This window comes from Thalassophryne amazonica, chromosome 3 (genome assembly GCF_902500255.1).
Source record: "Thalassophryne amazonica chromosome 3, fThaAma1.1, whole genome shotgun sequence".
In the NCBI taxonomy this organism is placed as follows: domain Eukaryota; kingdom Metazoa; phylum Chordata; class Actinopteri; order Batrachoidiformes; family Batrachoididae; genus Thalassophryne; species Thalassophryne amazonica.
This window is the reverse complement of record NC_047105.1, coordinates 39,477,273-39,499,323: the sequence shown is the minus strand read 5'-3', so window position 1 is coordinate 39,499,323 and position 22,051 is coordinate 39,477,273. Positions and strand designations below refer to the sequence as shown.

General features: G+C 42.6%; 1 protein-coding gene across 1 annotated transcript in view; it reads left to right on the top strand.

Annotated features, from left to right (window-relative positions):
- Nucleotides 1-4,689: 4,689 nt before the first annotated feature.
- Nucleotides 4,690-22,051, top strand: part of znfx1 (zinc finger, NFX1-type containing 1) — a 54,165-nt gene continuing 36,803 nt past the window's right edge. The window contains exons 1-9 of the mRNA XM_034166075.1: nt 4,690-4,730; nt 7,098-7,162; nt 7,257-7,900; nt 12,831-13,062; nt 13,197-13,549; nt 14,205-14,384; nt 15,999-16,105; nt 21,404-21,636; nt 21,766-21,897. Coding sequence (XP_034021966.1) covers nt 7,117-7,162; nt 7,257-7,900; nt 12,831-13,062; nt 13,197-13,549; nt 14,205-14,384; nt 15,999-16,105; nt 21,404-21,636; nt 21,766-21,897 — 1,927 coding nt within the window. The 5' untranslated portion in view covers nt 4,690-4,730; nt 7,098-7,116. The remainder of the gene's footprint in view (nt 4,731-7,097; nt 7,163-7,256; nt 7,901-12,830; nt 13,063-13,196; nt 13,550-14,204; nt 14,385-15,998; nt 16,106-21,403; nt 21,637-21,765; nt 21,898-22,051) is intronic.

Here is a 22,051-nt window from a genome sequence, read left to right as displayed (position 1 = left end):
GAAGAGTCTGTCTACATAATGTTGGCAAAATTTGTCCACAATTTTTTTAAGCTGCAGTACTATATCCACAGAAAGACTGTGGTGTTGATAACAATTAATCCAAAATCGCTGATAAAACACTGACCTGGCAACACCATTTAACGCCGCCTGCTGTGAATGACAATGACGTAAATGGCGATGGGCGGTGCTGAGGGCCTTGTGTGACTATTTGTTAATTGTTATGGAAACAAAACAACAAATCAGTTTCCATCTGTCACAAAACCAGTGAGATGTGGGTGATTTAAAGTATCACCCGAGAAAGTTAAAATGTATAAAATATATGAATGCAGTATTTTACACTAACTCTATTCATAATTGATACATTTAGAATTGATGTTTGAATGTATTTCATAGGAACACTGTGTGGAGATGGCTTGTTTTGACATTGTTGAATTTTATTTTAACTCTGTGAAAGAACAATACAAATACGATAGTAATATTTTATACAATTTAAGTATGATATGGATAGCTACAGTGAGGAAAATAAGTATTTGAACACTCTGTGATTTTGCAAGTTCTCCCACTTAGAAATCATGGAGGGGTCTGAAATTTTCATCTTAGGTGCATGTCCACTGTGAGACATAATCTAAAAAAAAAAAAAAATCCGGAAATCACAATTTATGATTTTTTAAATAATTTATTTGTATGTTACTGCTGCAAATAAGTATTTGAACACCTACCAACCAGCAAGAATTCTGACTCGCACAGACCTGTTAATTTTTGTTTAAGAAGCCCTCTTATTCTGCACTCTTTACCTGTATTAATTGCACCTGTTTGAACTTGTTACCTGTTTAAAAGACACCTGATCACACACTCAATCAATCACACTCCAACCTGTCCACCAAGACCAAAGAGCTGTCTAAAGACACCAGGGACAAAACTGTAGACCTGCACAAGGCTGGGATGGACTACAGGACAACAGGCAAGCAGCTTGGTAGGAGACAACAACTGTTATGATTATTTATTAGAAAGTGGAAGAAACACAAGATGACTGTCAATCTCCCTCGGTCTGGGATTCCATGCAAGATCTCACTTTGTGGGGTAAGGATGATTCTGAGAAAGCTCAGAACTACACAGGAGGACCTGGTCAATGACCTGAAGAGAGCTGGGACCACAGTCACAAAGATTACATTAGTAACACATGATGCTGTCATGGTTTAAAATCCTGCAGGGAAGCAAGGTCCCCCTGCTCAAGCCAGCACATGTCCAGGCCCGTTTGAAGTTCACCAGTGACCATCTGGATGATCCAGAGGAGGCATGGGAGAAGGTCATGTGGTCAGATGAGACCATAATAGAGCTTTTTGGAATCAACTCCACTTATAATGTTTAGAGGATGAGAACAACCCCAAGAAAACCATCCCAACCGTGAAGCATGGGGGTGGAAACATCATACTCTGGGGGTGCTCTTCTGCAAAGGGGACAGGACGACTGTACCGTATTGAAGGGAGGATGGATGGGGTCATGTATTGCGAGATCTTGGCAAACAACAACCTTCCCTCAGTAAGAGCATTGAAGATGGGTCATGGCTGGGTCTTCCAGCATGACAATGACCCCAAACACACAGCCAGGGCAACTAAGGAGGAGCTCCGTAAGAAGCATTTCAAGGTCCTGGAGTGGCCTGGCCAGTCCCCAGACCTGAACTCAATAGAAAATATTTGGAGGGAGCTGAAACTCCAAACCTGAAAGATTTGGAGAAGATCTGTATGGAGGAGTGGACCAAAATCTCTGCTGCAGTGTGTGCAAACCTGGTGAAAAACTACAGGAAACGTTTGACCTCTGTAATTGCAAACAAAGGCTACTGTACCAAATATTAAACTTGATTTTCACAGGTGTTCAAATACTTATTTGCAGCAGTAACATACAAATAAATGATTTAAAAAATCATACATTGTGATTTCCGGATTTTTTTTTTTTTTTTAGATTATGTCTCTCACAGTGGACATGCACCTAAGATGAAAATTTCAGACCCCTCCATGATTTCTAAGAGGAAGAACTTGCAAAATCACAGAGTGTTCAAATACTTATTTTCCTCACTGTATTTTACTATTTCATTTTTCACATTTAATAAATCTGTTCATTTATTTTGACAAACATTTTAAGATTTAAAGTGTGTGTATTCTGTGTGTTTGGACTATTAATCTATTCTTATGCTGTTGATTTTTATTTGTAAAGTATTTGTGTTTTGAAGTGACAGTACAGTACTATACAAAGTTGCTATTATTAAACTATTTTAATCATATTTTATTCTATAGTACTGTGCAAAAGTTTTAGGCCCAGTTAATGCATAGAAAAAGCATAAAAATGATGAAAACCTGCTAAATATTCATAAACAGATGAAATGTGCGACGAATTTCAACTTTGATGACAATCGATGTGAACACTGGGTTCTATTTATGTACGATTATTTGATATATATAACTCTCCAGGAACCATCAGCTTATTGTGGTGGAGAGGTTTGTGTGCCGCTATGAACCTGAGGGCTGTGTTGTCTGGAGCCTTTGTGGTCCTGGTAGGGTCTCCCATGGCAAATTGGTCTCAGGTGAGGGGCCAGAATAAGAATGGTTCACAAGACACCATGACAGAACAAGGCAAAGGAAATGAGACCCGGCCCAGGGGAATCCTGGGGCCCCCGTCTGGAGCCAGTTCTGGATGGAGGGCCTGTCAGCGAGCGCCTGGTGGCTGGGCTTGCCACGGAGCCCAGCTGGGCACAGCCCGAAAAGGCAACATGGACTTTCCATCTCCACCCTGTGGTCTCACCACCTGCAGGAGGAACCGCTGGTGTCGTGCGCTGTCCCTTGGGTGGCAGTGAAAGTCGAGGGCCTTGGCGGACCCAGGCACCAGGAGCTAGCTCTGGCGGTGTGGAACGTCACCTCACTGTGGGGGAAGTTGCCAGAGCTTGTGCAGGAGGTGGAGCGATACCAGTTAGACCTCGTGAGCCTCACCTCCACGCACAGCCTCGGCTCCAGGGACTCTAACTCTTGTTTGTGCGTATGCACCGAACAGCAGTTTGGAGTATTTGCCTTCTTGGAGTCCCTGAATGGAGTCCTGTACGGGGCTCCGGGGGACTCCTTTGTTCTGCTGGGGGACTTCAACGCACATGTGGGCAATTACAGAGACTTGGAGAGGTGTGATTGGGAGGAACGGCCTCCCCGATCTAAACCCGAATGGTCGTTTGTTATTGGATTTCTGTGCTCGTCATGGACTGTCCATAACGAACACCATGTTCAAACATAAGGATGCTCATAAGTGTACATGTTACCAGAGTACCCTAGGCCGAAGATCGATGATCGATTTTGTGATCGTATCATTTGATCTGAGGCTGCATGTTCTGGACACTCCAGTGAAGAGAGGGGCAGAGCTGCCAACTCATCACCATAGTGGTGATCATTGGTGGGCTCAGGGTCTCATCACCGATTTCATCATTACAGATGATGTAGTACTGTTGGCTTCATCGGCTGGTGACCTCCAACACTCACTGGATCAGTTCGTAGCCGAGTGTGAAGCGGATGGGATGAGGATCAGCACCTCTAAATCTGAGGCCATGGTTCTTAGCAGGAAACCGATGGATTGCCTACTACAGGTAGGGAATACGGCCCTGCCCCAAGTGAAGGAGTTCAAGTACCTCAGGGTCTTGTTCACGAGTGAGGGGACAATGGAGTGTGAGATTGGCCGGAGAATCGGTGCAGCAGGGGCTGTGTTGCATTCGCTCTACCGTACTGTTGTGATGAAAAGGGAGCTAAGCCAAAAGGTGAAGCTCTCGATCTACTGGTCAATCTTCATTCCTACGCTCACCTCTGGTCATGAGCGTTGGGTCATGACCAAAAGAATTGGTCACGGGTACAAGCGGCTGAAATGGGCTTCCTCAGGAGGTTGGCTGGTGTCTCCCTTAGAGATAGGTTGAGAGGTTCGGTCATCCGTGGGGAGCTTGGAGTAGAGCCACTGCTCCTTTGCATTGAAAGGAGCCAGCTGAGGTGGTTTGGGCAGTAAGGATGCCTCCTGGACACCTTCCTAGGGATGTGTTCCAGGCATGTCCACCTGGGAGGAGCCCCCAGGGAAGACCCAGGACTAGGTGGAGAGATTATATCTCCACACTGGCCTGGGAACACCTTGGGATCCCCCAGTCAGAGGTGGTCAGTGTGACAGGGGAAAGGGAAGTCTGGGGTCCCCTGCTGGAGCTGTTGCCCCCGTGACCTGATCTTGGGTAAGTGGTTGAAGATGAATGAATGAATGATATTCAGTATATAAGCAGGATCTCAAAACTCTTTTTATTCTATTTTGGAATAAAAACACAACTCAGACTTTTTTTGGAACTGATTTTGTATTTACATGCCAATAAAAATGGGGACGGGTATCAGACACTACTTTTATTATAACTCTGGTACACACACACACACAAGAAATAAATAATTTATTTATAAAATAAACAATAGTCCAAAAAAAGTAATTTCGTGATATTGTGAGTGCATCTCGTTCATTGATTCTGACTTTGCTCTGTGCAGCTGTTAGTGTGTTTGTTATAAGTGTGTGTGTTAGTCAGGAGCACATCATAGTGTGTGTTGGTGCTGCAGGGGGTGACGTCTGTGGTGATGAAAGGAAAACGAAAGTCATGGAGCACATAAAGAGGCTGGACACACACACACACTGTGCACAGGATGAACACACACTTCCTGCTGTAAGCTACACAACAAGAGGTAAGTCCACTTCCTTCTCTCTACAAAGTCTACAAAGACAGTCAGGTATACAACAACAATACTAATACTAATAATAATACATTTGATTTGTATAGCGTTTTTAACATTGCTCAAAGACGATGTACGGGTTTAAAAACAAAGCAAAAATAAATAAAAATAAAATAATCACAAATTAAAAGCAGATCTTAAAAGATCGGTTTTAACTTGAGTCTTGAAAGTGGACAAATTGGTACAATCACGAATCTGTTTGGGGAGAGAATTCCAGAGGAACGTAACACTACTATTAATAATAATAATAATAACAACAAGAATTATTATTACTATTATTTTTATAATAATAAGAATAGGAAGAATAAGTCATATGTAAATTTACTTTAACCGATAAGGGGAATTGTGTGGTACATTGTGTATTTAAATACATGTGTAGTTCTGTGTATCAGAAGTGTGCGTTGTTATTTGTATTTTTAAAAATGGTGGCGACGTCATCCTGTTTTGATTCTAAAGAAAAGAAACCAACACTCCCGTGCAGGAGCTTTATTCGTCCAATAGAGGGCACCAAACTGCCTCATCACCTTCTGCTACGTCACTGTTTCTCAAAACACACACACACACACACACACACACACACACACACACACACACACACACACACACACACACACACACACACACACTTTAAGTGATCATACACAGTACTGTGCAAATATCTAAGTACTACAGTTTCTTGTTTTTTTTTCTGAATGTATATGTCATGAGATCAGAAGAATAAATTTGCAAATGCTACTTTTCAGTGATTAATTCATTGAATATTATAAAGAATTTGTTTAATTTTTTTATTAGAGTTGCGTTTATAATTTGCATCCTAATAAATGATCAAATAGGATTCAGTGAATTGATCAATGTGATGTTCTCATAAAACCATCATCTCACACAAACTAATTCCATTAAAAAAAAATAAAGATTTATTTTGTTTGACTATTTCATGTTTATTTCTGGTAATTATTTAATATTTGTAATGTTTTCATTTTCATTATTTTGTTGCATCTTTGCGTCGTTTAAAAAAAGGTGACGTTCATGTCTAACATTTTTGAACAGTATATTATGCATAGTATTTGTGCATTTTTTTTCATATCATTATGGTTGTTAATTTTTTAAGCTTTCTCTCATACTGTGAGGAAATTTCACACAGTTACAGAATTTTAACAACATATGTCCCAGTTAGACTTTGGGAGATGTGCTTCACATTTATTTGAGGCTACCAAAAAATTCAGAAAATCTCACTCAGAAATGACAAATATATGTAGATTAGATTTTTTTTTTCTTCAATTATTTTTGACAGTGTGGTGAAAAACAGGAAAGTTCCTAGTTGGTGGCGGAAGAGGAATCACAAAAGGATCTACCAAATAATAAATAAATATATTAAAAAATATAGAATAAAATAAATAAAACCCAAGAAGGATATTCACAAAGCACATACCACTGCCATGGTTCCACAGTCCCATGTAATGTAAGCCCACAAACAAAACTTTTAACTCTGCTGTAGTTGACCAACCCCATGTCGCAGACCGAATGGTCCGCCCCTAAAAATTGGTCCACGTTTTGCATCTGTGCATGTGTCATTTCGGAGCACAGTCTGAGACACCCAAAGCAATCAAATGGATTAATAGGATTATTAACCATCAAATGATAAAGGTCAAATAATTTATTTATACTATAACAAAAATATTATCTTTTCCATTGGCCTTGATCCCAAACTTTGATGTCATCTGCTGAACTTTGAACTTTACACCAATCTTTGATTGGTGATCTTCAATACTAATTACTGACCTTTAATCCAGATCACCCAGCTGTGATCCTGATCATTGACCTTTGATCCTGATAGCTAAAAGTTGATCCTGAACACTTATTTTCAACTCGTGAGTTCTCTGGAAATTCCTGGAAGTCTTTTTTTTTATTTTTTATCCAAGACATTTAAAATGCTCAAAGAAGTCCATTATTGATGCGTGTGATAAAACTTTTATGCATCGTTTTGGATTACACATAAATTATAAGTAGCCCAGATATGCTGACGCCAGCACTGGGCAGAAAAATCTGTTACTCATTTTTCCATTTAAATAGGGGAATAAGAATAAAAATTTAAATCCAAATCAGTGTTGTTTGGAACTTAAAGTTATCACGGTGACTACTAATGAGGTAGGTACAGCTTTACTTGTGCATCTTTGATCCTTTTTGTTGGCTTTTGAGTTTGTACTTTGATCCCAGTCGGTTGACTTTGATTCAGAACATTGTTTGATGTGTGATCTTTGATCTCAATTTCTGGCCTTGAATTCTAATCACTCATCTTTGATGTTGAACACTGATCTTAAGATCCTGAATACATAAGTTCATGGAGCGGCTGACTTTAAGAACTTGTAGAAGAGACTCTGGTGAAGGTAAGCGCCTACAAAACTTCAACATAAATAAATGCAACATAATTTCCTGTGGAAACAGTGTTTGCTTTATTATTTAAACATTATCTACCCTCAGATTCTGACACTGGTCCAGATGGGAGGAACTGGAGAAGACGGAGAAGTGGAGCCAGTGACAATGGGGAAGAAATAAATTGGAGAAGAAGAGAAAGTCGTGGGAGTGATCAAGGTCACAGGGAGAACATAGAAAAAAGAGGAGGTGAAGGGATGCGAGGGAGAGGCAGGGGAGGGAGAGGGAGAGGAGAGAGGGATGAAGGACTGAGAAGGGTTTTAGCAGATAAGGCTGATTGGAGAGGAGGTAGAGGAGAGCAGAGAAGCCTCAGTGTGGGAGCGAGACAGAAGGAGAGGCAGGGATTGAACACGGGTCAGGGTTTGGGCTTCAAAACACTGGAGGCGCTTTCTAAAGAAGAGCCGTCTGTCGTGGCTATCACCCTCTCCTCGAAGTCGGCCCTTCAACATACGCTGGGTGAGACAACAATGAGGCAGGACCTGTTGGAGCTCCTCTGTCTGGTGCTGAGTAAAGCCTTCAAAGCACACACAGACAGAAGTACGTTGCAGCACCTGGCCGGCCACATCAAAGAGTCTGGGTTCCTCCGAAGCGTCGTGCCCAGCTATCTGGCAGGGATGATGACAGAGTCCGATTCTGTCCGCAGAGACAAATATCCACAACATATAGAAAACATCTTGGCTGTTCTGTCAGAGGTAAAGGACATCATAGCAAAATCAACAAACGAATGAACCACTTAAACATAACAACACATCTCAATATAGGTAGAGATAGATAGATACATACATACTTTTGTCTGGACCTTTTGTTGTTATTCTACTCAGAGATTTCTGATGTCTACCAATCCAGATCCAGATCACCTCCAAAATTCAGTGGAGTCTTCCAAACCCTAATATCTAGCTGTGGTGCAAATTTCATTAAAATCCGTGCAGTAGTTTTGACGTGATCCTGCTAGCAGACAGAGAGACAAATAAATAAACGCCAGTGATTTTTTTTTATTCTTGGCGGAACAATCCTTTTCCAAGAAAAATGAATCCCATTAAATAACTTAATAAATTATCAATAAATACAAATAAATGATTGCAAAAACCTAATTTATTGGCAATACATTTTTTTTCAAATTTTCAAAAAGTCCCTTTTTCCAAATGAAAAGTGGTACATTGATTTCATCAAGTTAATCTGGTTCAATGTGTTAGTCGTCACGTGTCATAATGTCTGGCGACCAAAGTTTGGTATTGAGCCAAAATGGCCCTGCAGAACACCCAGAACCGCTTATATTAATTCCTTTAAGAAGAAATTCAAATCCGATCTTAAAGTAAGTTGAAGTTAATGAAATCTGAAATTAAATAACCTGAGCTTAGATGAACTGGACCAGAACAGAACTGAGACTTCACACCACACACACATGCAGGTGCAGAGAAAACACAGCGAGTACAACTTACTTTTTGGGAAAAGTTTTGTTGTATGGCTGGGGGCCTGGCTGCCTTTTTGTTTCTGTCTTTTGTTTTTCCTTCCAGGTGGCTTGCATTTGGGACTGAGTGGCTGTGTTGCTGAGGTTATCAGGACCTCACCCTGATCACCTGCGGCTCGTCAGGACTCACAGCTGAGGTGCATCTATATGGATTGGAACATGGTGGCATTTAAGACTGGAGTATACAGTGTGTATTTGCCAGAGACTCGACCTTGTGACCAGACGGGTGAGATCGTCGTCTCGGGAGCCATCTCATCATCAGTGGATGCAGAGAACGTCCAAGGTTTGATGCACGGTCTGTGAAAAAGGAGGGGGTGAGGTCTCACGCTCGTCAGCACACTTCCTGAGGTACGTTAGATTTTGTGACTAACATTTATACAGTCAGTAAATGTGGTGTCCCTCACACCTTTTTATATTGAGCTGTATGTTAGTCATGTATCGGCTTCCACTGCAGTGGAGTTTTGTGAACTGGATGTTCCATGCCTGCAGGTTGGGAAGCTGATTAGTAATCAAGCCAGGAAGTGTTTGCTGTTTGTACACCTTTAAGTGTTCTCTCTGTGTGTAGAGTGTGGACTCACATAATGGTTCCTTCTTTCACAGACTCGGTTTGTTGCGGCCACCTGGGGGGTGTCGGCGGGGTCCTTGGGTCCGAACAGCTTCTGGCTCCGGACCGTTAGCGCTGCTGGGAGCGCACCACGCCAGACCGCACTTTCTGTTATTTTTGTATCACTGTTATGTATTAAATTCAGTTAGCCTTTGTACCGTGCTCTGCTTATTTCATACTGGGTCCTTCAAACGCTGGTCGGTTCTCCGAGCTGCGTCCGACACATAACAGTAGTCTCTGGCCAAACATCATGGACCCAGCGGTAGCAGAGACGGTAACGCGCCGGGAAGGCGGCAGCAGACGTTCAGTAGTTATCCGGATCAGTTGCGGGTGCTCTCCGCCCGGATGGTGCGTGTTTGAGACCCATTGCTGAATGCTGATTTGTGCTCTCTTGCAGCCGTGTTCCTGTGTTGTGCCTTATCCGAGGGTCGTGGTGGAGTGTGACTGGCGACGGCTTCGCGTCACGTTCCGACCGGATAAGAGGTTTAAACGGGAGCTGCAAGAGTGAGTCTGTAATGGGTGCACGCGCACGGCGGAGCTCTGTGGCACGGGTCGCTGTGCTTCCCGTGTGACAGTTGTAGCCCCGTTTCCCCGGATAAAGATAACTACTGCGTCTGTTGTATCAGCTCCGGCGTTATTTAGTTGAATCACATTTTTGGTTGTGTTGCTCACAGCTGCGCACAGAAAAGCAGCTCATTTGTTTTCTCTGTCACCAAAGGGGTTTTTTTATTTTTAGCACTCTGGCTCCCTCTGTTGGTGACTGAGTCACATTACCGTCAAGCTCTTAAGTTGGAACAGGTGTGTTCCATTTGTTTGAGCTTGACGGTATAAATCACTTATTTGTTTTGTGTTAGTTCATTTTGTGTGGGTGTTTTTTGAGTTGGTTTTTGTGTGGGATTTTATTTTTTGTTTTTCACTATTTAGTGTCTGGGGTCGTGACCCTGCAGTTCTGCCAAAAAAAAAAAAAAAAAGGACCCAAACAACTGTATGTTGGTCTGTTAGCCTTTCTTTTTATTTCTTTTTGTTTCACCTCCCCAGGGTTTGATGGGACGGTCCCCTGGGGGGTGATGGGGTGGTACTTGGGTTTTTTTTTTTCTTTTTTTTGTTTGTTTTTGTTATGCCCTCTCTTCTCCTCTGACTCCAGCTGGGTGAGCCGTAGTGTCGGCGTTGCTGGAGTGGTGCAGTGTGGTTATGCTGGGCGTTTCCCAGGTAACCTCTGCACCCGGGAGGGGAGGGGGGGGTTTGGGGTATTTTCTTTTTGTTCCCTCTCTTCTCCTCTGGCTCCAGCCGTGTGAGCCGTAGTGTCGGCGTTGCTGGAGTGGTGCAGTGTGGTTATGCTGGGTGTTTCCCTGGTAACCTCTGCACCTGGGGGGGGGGGGGGGTGTTTTCCCCCCAGTTTCCGCCCTCAGGGTTTGACTGTGGTGTCCTCTGGGGGGGAAAGGGCTGTGGGTCCATCTAGCCATAGACGGCCGGGGCTGGGTCCGTTGGTCGTGAGGGGAGGCGTCTCCTGGGGTTGACGAGTGGTCCTCTGGGAGGCGCTGGGAGTCCCCGTGGGTGACGTTGGATCCCAGAGGGACCTCGGCTGTGGTTATTACTCCTGGAGCTGGCGGGAAGTCCTCTGGGGGGTGTTGGTCCCTACATGTCGTTTGGGGGGGGGGTGTTTTGGCACTTTTGTTTGTAAGCTTGGGTTTGGGGTTTTTCTTTTCTCCTCTTCCCGGGGTTTGATGGGACGGTCCTCTGGGGAGGGGGGGGGTGGTTTGGTTGTTTGTGTTTGTCTTTTTTGTTTTATGACTAAAGACCAAACATGGTTGGATAAAGGCTGACCGCACAGGTTTAAGAACTCCTGGCCACACCTGTGCTAAGTGACTGACTGAAACAAAGGCAAGGATGCAGCCAGAGGAGAGGACATCAACCATTCTGTTGGAAGACGAATGCAGATGCGGTTTCCAGCCATGGTCCCTGGAGGGGGGTGTTTCTCCTGGGCCAGGTTTGTGTGGTCGCCGGGAGGCTTCCCGTGAGGGTGGGGTACTGTTGTATGGCTGGGGGGCCTGGCTGCCTTTTTGTTTCTGTCTTTTGTTTTTCCTTCCAGGTGGCTTGCATTTGGGACTGAGTGGCTGTGTTGCTGAGGTTATCAGGACCTCACCCTGATCACCTGCGGCTCGTCAGGACTCACAGCTGAGGTGCATCTATATGGATTGGAACATGGTGGCATTTAAGACTGGAGTATACAGTGTGTATTTGCCAGAGACTCGACCTTGTGACCAGACGGGTGAGATCGTCGTCTCGGGAGCCATCTCATCATCAGTGGATGCAGAGAACGTCCAAGGTTTGATGCACGGTCTGTGAAAGAGGAGGGGGTGAGGTCTCACGCTCGTCAGCACACTTCCTGAAGTACGTTAGATTTTGTGACTAACATTTATACAGTCAGTAAATGTGGTGTCCCTCACACCTTTTTATATTGAGCTGTATGTTAGTCATGTATCGGCTTCCACTGCAGTGGAGTTTTGTGAACTGGATGTTCCATGCCTGCAGGTTGGGAAGCTGATTAGTAATCAAGCCAGGAAGTGTTTGCTGTTTGTACACCTTTAAGTGTTCTCTCTGTGTGTAGAGTGTGGACTCACATAATGGTTCCTTCTTTCACAGACTCGGTTTGTTGCGGCCACCTGGGGGGTGTCGGCGGGGTCCTTGGGTCCGAACAGCTTCTGGCTCCGGATCGTTAGCGCTGCTGGGAGCGCACCACGCCAGACCGCACTTTCTGTTATTTTTGTATCACTGTTATGTATTAAATTCAGTTAGCCTTTGTACCGTGCTCTGCTTATTTCATACTGGGTCCTTCAAACGCTGGTCGGTTCTCCGAGCTGCGTCCGACACATAACAGTTTGCTAAATATCCAATTTTTAAGACAGCTTGAGTGTTGCTAATCATCTTTGTGGGTCTGATGGAAATTTGTAGAATCACAGGAAATTTGTAGAATCACACCCAAACCTGTTTGGGAATTTGCTGGACATGTTGGGGAAAACTATCGTTCCAGTCGTCTTCCCCGCCATGTCTTGGTCAACCAAGGAAAAGACATTTTGCCTGGAAGCCTATTTCACCAACACGTCATACCATTTGGAGCATAATTTTGAAAGAACATGACTTTTATGCAAAGCAACCAAGATAACTGAAACATATTAAAGTCAAAGTACTTTGTAGGATTGATTACAATTTTTATGGGTTCTGTTTGTTTTTTGTTTTTTTTTTTTTTGGGTCACCCTGTAAATACCCTTAAGTACAGTATGTGCCAATTACTGCAGCCATATCTTGAACCAAAGGAAACCTTTCTTGCCAACCATGATGAAGCATAAGAGTCAAGTTTAGGTAGCCATTTTGTTATTTCAACTGACAGGTGCGGAGGTTCTAAGATGCCCCATGTCTGTTTTTTCTGTAGTTCAAATGATGTATGTTACCACAGAAATACTTGTTTCTACAGTTTGGTATTTCTGTTTGAACTTCTTCAATTAGTAGCCAAATAAGTGCTTACTGATCTTCATTATGATCTTCATATTAGGTGCTCAGCATCTTCCCTGCTAGCTCCGTCCAGACAGTGAGTATGATTCTGACGCTCCTCCAAGCCTCCATCAACCACCTGAGGACTTCAGGAGTTGACATCCAGCCAGACATTGAGCAGAGCATGGAGAAAATTCAAGACCTGGTCAAGCACCTCCAGGAGAGGTCCAGGGATGGAACCCTCCGCTCTGACAAGGACAAGTATGCTCTTCTCACTGGCAATGATAATCCAGGTAATGTCCAGTGCATAGTTGTAAACGGCTACCACTCTAAAATTTAAAGATTTTTCAAAACCTGTATTTTAAAATGCCGACAGACGCTTTTGATTTGTGAGTCCAGTTGAAACTTTGCATTTCCACTACTTCAGATGATGAAGATGTTCAGGATTTCAGAACCATATCCATCTACCCAACGCCTGAGGATTTCCAACAAGAGCAAAGGCCCTTCCTGAGACCCAACCTCACCTCTAAGAGTTACACCAACACCCACCTTTACCTCGACACTCACTTCCGGCTGCTGAGGGAGGACTTTGTGCGGCCGCTCCGGGAGGGGATCCAGCAGTTGCTGCAGAACCAGATGGAAGTGGGAAGAGGAAACAATCGACTGAGGGAAAAGCGCTTTGACGATATCCGAGTGTATTTCAACACAAAACTGGTGGATTGCATGTGCACGCCAACTGGTTTAGTCTATGTTGCCAAGTTTGATGTTCAGCCCCTTCAGGTGAACCTCTGCATGAGTTAAGAGTAGTATTTTGTCATGATTTAGTATTTACTGTTAATTTGTCCTTGAAGCCCTGTACCTAGCCCAGCTGTCCAGCTAGCTAAAATAATGTCACAAAGCATTGTCAAAAGTCAGACATGACTTAGGCTTTTTCTTAGTAAAAACAAAAATACAACACTCAGGATGCAAAAACATATTAATGTAATATATGTATGTAATGTAATCTCAATGTCTGAAAGACCATCATATGATTTTAGCAAACTCTTGTGAGCCAGATATATTTGCTATAAATGGTAAATGGACTGCATTTATATAGCGCTTTTCCATCTGCATCAGATGCTCAAAGCGCTTTACAAAATGCTTCACATTCACCCCAATGTCAGGGTGCTGCCATACAAGGCACTCACTACACACCGGGAGCAAATAGGGGATTAAAGACCTTGCCCAAGGGCCCTTAGTGATTTTCTAGTCAGACTGGGATTTGAACCGAGGAACTTCTAGTCTCAAGTCCAACACCTTAACCATAAGACCATCACCTCCCCTAAACAGTGGACTTGGGGTATCATGGCATGTTTTCGCCATTTCAATGACAGATTTAAAGACAAATACATATTTAAATGTTGAATGAAGAATGTGTATTTTATATTTTCTACAGTTTGTCTGCTGGCAGAATTCCAAGAGGCTCTTGTACGGCTCCTTGGTGTGTCTGTCATGTGATAATTTTGAGAGCTTCTTGTTTGCTGCGGTGTCAGACCGCAATCCTGAAAACCTGAAGAAGGGACTGGTCCAGATTGCTTTTACAGAAGAAAGCAGACACAAGCTGGCCCAAATTGAGGTGAGGAATGGGATTTATCAACTAGCTGTCCCTAAAAAGTACACAATGCTGTTGTCTAAGTTGAACCATCTAATGTGTAAATGCTGCATACATCATATTGCAGCACATGCCTGCACCTTCAGTAGTTGGAGGATGTAGGATGTAGACAGATCTACGTGAATAGGTATCTCTTGGAAGGAGTTTGATGGAGTTCCACTCCCCAAGGATTTTCAGTAGCCTCACCATTACACCACCGGAAAATTAACATTTGCAATACATAATCACATCTCCAGCCTTAGTTTCTCATCACCAGCAGCCGCAATTTCTGTAAAACAGATAAGATATTAGGGAGTTTAAGCAGAGATGGTTTTAAGCTTCGCTACAGTAACAAGAAATAGTTCAATCTGCTTATTGCATGTGTGTTAGCTTGACTAGTCACCGTAACATGCAGTTCTCCCAGTTTCCCAGTCATTACTATGTGAAGTAAAAGTAAAACTTATCTGCAATTTAAAGTTTAAGCTAGTATCTCATGAAGTGGTGAATGCTGATAAAGGTTGCGATTTTTGGACTGACAGCTTTTGTGACGAATGTTGGCAAATGTCATTAGCGACATTTAGCATTGTTCAGCAACAATTAGCAACATTCGTGCAAATGTTTGCAAAAGCGTTTGCCAAAGACAGTTGCCAAACATTAGCGACTATTAGCAAATGTTAGCAACATTGTTTGTGGTGATTAGCAATTATTTGCTACTCTTTTGCCACTGTTTTGAAACGTTTGGGACCTTTTGCCAACTCCTGGTAAAATACCATGCGGATGTCAGGGGAATCTTGGACCATCCTTGCCCCTATTGATGGACCCAACCCTATAAAAGGGGTGAACAAGCCTTCTTCGGCATTCAGATTTCTAGTCACCACTGTGGAAGACAGCTTGGAAGATTTTCCTCAGAAGACTTGCTGCTATATAGAAGACAGAGTTCCAGAATATTGAAATGAATTTCTGTCCATTAGATAAGTCCTGCCATGTATTGCTTCTACCTGTGCACCTAAACTTCAATTTAGCAACACTTAAAACTGTTTTGCAAACATTTGCGATGGTGTGCAAAAAAATTAAATTTGCAACGAAATTTTGTAGGTTTGTTAAGTCCTACCATGTATTGCTTCTGTCTGTGCATGTAAACTTCAATTTAGCTCAATTAATTTTATAGCATCAAATCACAACCTAAGTTGCCCCAAGGCACTTCACAACAGTAAAGTCTAACCAACTCCCTAAATCAGGTAGTTTCCCTAATTAGCTCATCTATCAGCCTGAAGAGTTGAATTAATTGCAGTTGACTGGTTTAGTGAGTGGATGGAACAAATATATGGTAGGACCTTTCCTCACTGAAGCTGGGGTTTTACACTTGTGGTGGTTATTCTTTTTAAATGACTATTGTTAAATCTCTACTGTATATAGTATGCAAGAATTAACAACACTGTAGTATGAACTTCAAATTTGCTTAAAAATGTATATTTGCACATCTACTCCCATTTCTGTTGTGCCACAACAAACTAATTGTACTCCTCCTGTAGCCCCACCTAAACAAAACCATTGGAGCCGCCACTGTTTACAAGCTCATAGATGTATTTGATCCCACAGTCAGACCAGCTGTTCCTGATGGTGGAGACCACTGCCTACTTTGAGGCCTATCGATATGTTCTTGAGGGCCTACAGGAGCAGGAGGAAGACAAATTGCCTTTTCAGAGGTAGGTGTGCATAGCAGAAGGGGTTCAAACTAAGTTCAGCAGACGTCACTGTGATAATCACTAAGATTTACATATTATATGACCCCGGTATGGCCAGTGAGTTAATGCAGATGGATGACTTCAAAGTCTTCTTATACTGTTTGCATGCTGGTTGTCTGTCACAAGCTGTATTTTCAAAATCATGCCTGAACATAGATTTATCATCACCACTAGGGGGGGATGACGCAGCGGAAAATGTGAACAACAAAGGCATTTGGCTTATATGATTGACATGTTGCAATAAAGAAAACAGCTCTGGTGCTCATGAGGCTGTATAGGCTCAGGATAGCAAGATTTATTGTGGCAGAAAAACAGCATGTAAAGATAAAGATGGAAAGATTTTGACAATGCACAAAAGGTATACAGCCTGTGCTTGTCAGGTAAACATAGTCAAAACCAAAATAGAATCCTGGGGCGCACTCCCTGTCAGCATTGTAAGAACCTGGTATGTTTCCCAGCTCAAACGTGGACTTTGCTTTTTTGCAACAGTTGTTGGTCCAAAGGTGAAAATATGTGTTTTGCAAGATCCCCTCCATAAAATCCTTTTGGGGTTCCAGTTATTAAAAATGTATTCTGATACAGTTAATAGTTACCTGTTGAAAAATGTAGTCAGTAACGTAATCCAAGTACCATAATATTAAAGTAATGTAATTTGATTACTTTCAATTACTTCTGGATTACTCCAATATCAAATATGCTAATACAGACAAAAGAAACTAAATATAGTCTTGACTACATAGTACAGTTTATTAAACAAAAATAAAACTGTTTCTTTTACATGGCATGCTGTTTTACTTCACATTATGAATTAAGAGCACCCACAATATAGTTTTAAACACACCCATTGTTCACTTGCTAAATTTTCAACAAAAAATGCCAAACAAATTAAGGATAATGAAAACTCAGTGGTGCGCAGATGAGTTTCTAATTAAAAGTGGCTTGCAGAACAATATACAAAACAAAAAAGTCTACTTGTTCAGTAAACATAAAATTATCTTACTTTATTCTTTCACATGGCATTCGCACCATGTTTAACATATCAGTCCACTTCTTGAACTTTCAAAATAAAAACAAAAGCATAATGAAAACCATTAGGTAAATACTGTCAGTAAGGAGGCGTGGTCGCCATTTTAATTCCAGGCAAGTTAGTGATTTGCGTGCATGGAATTTCAAGAAACAGGTGGAATATGCCGGAAAGCTGCGCATGTTGGCAAAGCCACAAACGGAGGAACAACAGAGGCAATATTTCCTTCCATAAGTACCGTATTTTCCGGACTATAAGTCGCACCGGAGTATAAGTCGCACCAGCCACTTTATCCATTATAAAGAAAAATAAACCATAAATAAGTCGCACCGGAGTATAAGTCGCACCAGCCACTTTATCATTATAAAGAAAAATAAACCATAAATAAGTTGCACTGGACTATAAGTCCCATGGACATACAGGTATGTTAACTGAACATGAAAAGGTCAGATGATAATATTGTGACGGCTACCGTTTTCAGATGCATATTTCACCAGTCGTAACTTACAATCTGCAGAGTATGATTTTCTTTTTGGTGGCATTTTTTCGGGCCTTCTCCGTTGTCTTGTTATCAGTAACGTTGAAATTTTTATTTTTCTATGGTAGTCAGAAGTCGCAGGAACAGTCACACAAGCCTTGAGTGCCCTCTTGTGAGCTGCATTTTACCTACAGATATGTTTGTATTTTGCGGACCACATTGCGAGCCGAACCATGCAGCACCTACCTGCGCAGCTCATGACCACCCAGCGTTGTCGATCCAGCTCCTTCCAAGTGCAGACGCTAATCCTCCGCCGTCGCTCAGTGCTCCCATGCAGCTCTCAGCGTCAACTCTGCTCACACTGATATCCAAGGGTTGAAGCTGTTTTGTTAGCCGTCCCGGAATAAACACCATGTTCGTCTGCTTCAAACGCTATTCACAATCTTCGATGCCAGCTCCTTCCAAGTGCACACACTAATCCTCCGCCATCGCTCACCCGGTGCTCCCACGCAGCTCTCAGCGTCAACTTAAACACTCTGCTCACACTGATATCCAAGGGTTGAAGCTGTTTTGTTCGCCATGCCGGAATAACAGCAAGCACCATATTCGTCAGCTTCACACGCTGTGGGTGAGGTGAGGAATACGCGTCCAACGTTCTGTTCTCTGATTGGTTATCGCGACCAGCGTGACTTATAGGACGGCCGCCATACTACAGTGTCCATGATGCATTGCATTTCCTTTTCTGGTGGCCATTTTAAAACATAGATCGACTGTCACGTAAAATTGTTTTGTTACAGTAAATTAATTGAGATCCTACCGGTATATTTTTCATTTATAAGTCGCACCGGAGTATAGGTCGCACCCCCGGCCAAAACATGTAAACAAGTGCGACTTATAGTCCGGAAAATACGGTAAGTGGTTTTGATTCTTCTTGTCACTTTGTCCGTGATATTTGGATGATAAACAGCTGTATGTTTCCTGCCGTAAATGTGTCGCCCGATGACACGGACCATTAACTCTTCACTTATGTCTAGTTGATATTTCCCACTGCTAGACCAATGTCTAGTTAAAATCCTTGTCGTTAGTGATTAAATTTGTTCGACAAGACATCGCGACAAGAATTCATGCGTCGGGACGGAGCCGCATGGCGCAAAGTAACGCCGTGATGAAGCCTCACAGGACATGTTCTGGCATGTCCAGCTCATCCACAATTTCTTGGATAGTCACACGACTGAAAAGCCACCAAAAGCCGTCTGAAAGCCATCTGAAAGCCGTCCTGTGAGACCAACACGGAAGTGCTTTTGTCCCGCGCCATTCGCGGCTCTGTGGCTCATCCCTCCGCTCCTCTTTCCATGACAAAAACTCCTGTAACAGTGGAATGTGCCAAAAAAGTGTTGATGTCCATGTCTTCTGCCATTTCTGTGGTGTTCAGACAATGTCCCGGATCAACACAGCCTTCACTTTGGAAATGATGTGGTCGTTTCAGCCTGTCGATCGCCGCTCGGAGCGTGGCGCGCCCTCAGACGCTGTGGGCGGTCTTTAAACCGGCTGTAACACTCCTTAATCTATGTAATCCCTATAAAATCATCCCTGAAAGCCATCTGAATTTTCCGAATGGTGTCCACCTGGAGGTCTCTCACAGTTTCTGGAAAAATTTGATGCAGCAAAGCTCCAAATCATTCAGACATTTTACTCACAATAAAAATCTAATAAGGGGGGTGGACCACTCCTCACTCAAAGCCTGCTCACAGGCGAATGACGCAACCGACAGGCGTGAAAAAACTCACGCATGCACACGAAGGTTCAAGCTTGGCTGATGCAATCACACGTGATTCAAATCCATATGGTTTTTGCAAAAAATAAAAAGGTCGGATAGTTTTCTAACAGACCTCGTAAATAGAAACTCTCCCACGACCTGAACCTGGAAAAGCGGTTGAAGATGCGTGAGTATATTTACTGTGGTTTCTTTTTTGTTTGTTTTTATGCCGCGTGACGTGTTGAGCTAGACGGCCTTCAATAGTTTGCCCATTTTAAGTGTTTTGCTTTGTTTGCGCAAATGACGGCATCTCATAAAACCTCACTCTGTACAGATATGAAATTACTGTACACAGTGTCGCTATTTTGGAAAAAAAGTTTGTTGTTCATTCGGCTGCTCCCGGTTTTGTTCGGGGTCGCCACAGCGGATACAACCAGATCCGCATTGGTAATTGGCACAAGTTTTATGCTGGATGCCTTTCCTGACGCAACTCCAGTTTTACCTGGAGAAACACACACAGCTGCTGGTGTTCCAAAGAGGTCGCCCATCCAAGTACTAACCAGATCCTGCTCCGCTTAGCTTCTGAGATCTGACGGGATCAGGCTGACACAGAGCAGACTGGCTGCTCATTTTGGAAAAAAAGGTAAATTAATCAATTCTATTTATGCTTCCAAAGTTTCTGGGTGGAATCATGCAGTTGCTTGCTTCAAATGGCTGGCTCACTGTTTATATGTGTGTGTGTGTGTGTTTAAACATTCTTCCTCCAACAAAAATGTATTTTTCCCTGAGACACTGACACTAGTCCACTAGTCAATTACAAAATTTGAAGCCAAACTAAAAGAAAAAAACAAACAAACATATAACATAGGTGTACTATAATTATAACCAGAAATCAAACCAAAAACAATTTTTTTTTGCCTGTAACATTGGCACAAGTCAGTTGCAAACTTAGAAGCCTCATTCAAATATTTTTAAACAGTAAGTGCACTATAATTACTCGTTAATAAAATAGTAGGACAAACAAGAATAAAAAAAAATAATTTCTGTATCATTTTACAATAGTCAATTGTGAACCCAGAAAACTAAATAAAGGATTTATATACAGTCAGTGTGCTATATTACTCAATAATAAAATAATATGGTGGCACAGTTGCTTAGTGGTTAGCACTGTTGCCTTACAGCAAGAGGGTTGTGGGATCACATCTCTCCTGGCCCTTTCTGTGTGGAGTCTGCATGTTCTCCCAGTGTTTGTGTGGGTTTCCTCCGGGTGCTCCGGCCATCCTCCCACATCCAAAGACAAGCAGGGTAATTGAACTGGTGCCTCCAAATTGACCATAGGTGTGTGCGTGACTGTGTTTGTCCGTCTATATGTGGCCCTGCGACACACTGGCATCTTGTCCAGTGTGTACCCCTCCTCACACCTTGTGACTGCCACTTTATTTGGCATGATTACTCAGAAGTAACTCAAAATACAATTACAAACTGTCCTTTGACGTCTCAATGCCTGTCAATACTTGTGACAGAAGATTATGCCATCTCTGGCTGTGAGCAATTTTAAAATGGTCATCTTTTGCCTCCTGCACTAACGAGGACCAACTGAATGTTTTGTCTTTAATGAGGAGAAATGTCGGACAGCAGGAGATTGATTATTTAACCTTGGAGTCATCCAGTTTTAATCAAGTAAATGTGATTAATTTGTGTGATATTGCAGAGAGGAATTAATCTCAAACTTAAAAAAGTAAACTTTCTAAGTTACCATCAGAACAGGTTCTTCCTGTTTTAATAGAACGCCGTGCAAAATGCAAAAAGTCAGTTGTACGTTTCAATGAAGTAAATTATTGTCCTTCCTGTTAACACAGAAAAATGACTGCGCCTCATGTGTTCACCTACAGTCTATCGCCAGAGAAGATGGGACTTCTGCTGTGACAACTGACATGACTGTTTTTCTACTGCTAACATGTGAATGCAGCATTAGATGTACTTACTACCTTACTTTTGCAGGTATATCGTGGATTGCAATACAGATGTTCAACCTCCAGCTTATCTGGTTGAAGGAGATACTTATAATCTGTCAAGCATCGCAGCTTCTGACAATACAGTCAAACCATTTCACATCCTGCAGCCTGATGCCTGGCCTCCAATGGAGATCCTGGGGTTTGATGATTCTCAGATGAAAGCCTTCCAGTTGGCCCTCACTAAAGAGTTGGCCATCATACAGGGACCTCCTGGCACCGGTGAGGCACCATTGTTGGACAGATTACTCAGTTGACTTCACAGTGCAGATGTAACTGACATAATCCAAACAATTGTACAATTACATTTTTGAAATCTGACAACTGTGAATTGCTTTTGCTGGTTCTCAGGCAAAACCTACGTTGGACTTAAGATTGCAGAAGCCCTGTTGACCAATCAGAATCTTCAGCACAAAAGTGCTAATTCTTCCCCAATGCTGGTTGTGTGTTACACTAATCATGCGTTGGATCAGTTCCTTGAAGGTAAGCAATGGTTGCATGTGAGGGAGGTCGGAACTTTTTTTTATTTTTGCAAAAATGGCCTTAAAATAGTGTCTTTGGGTGAAATCTGAGAAGTGAATTACAAACCATTTCCTATGATATTAAAAGCCATTTTTTCTGGCAGTTCCAGTCAGCA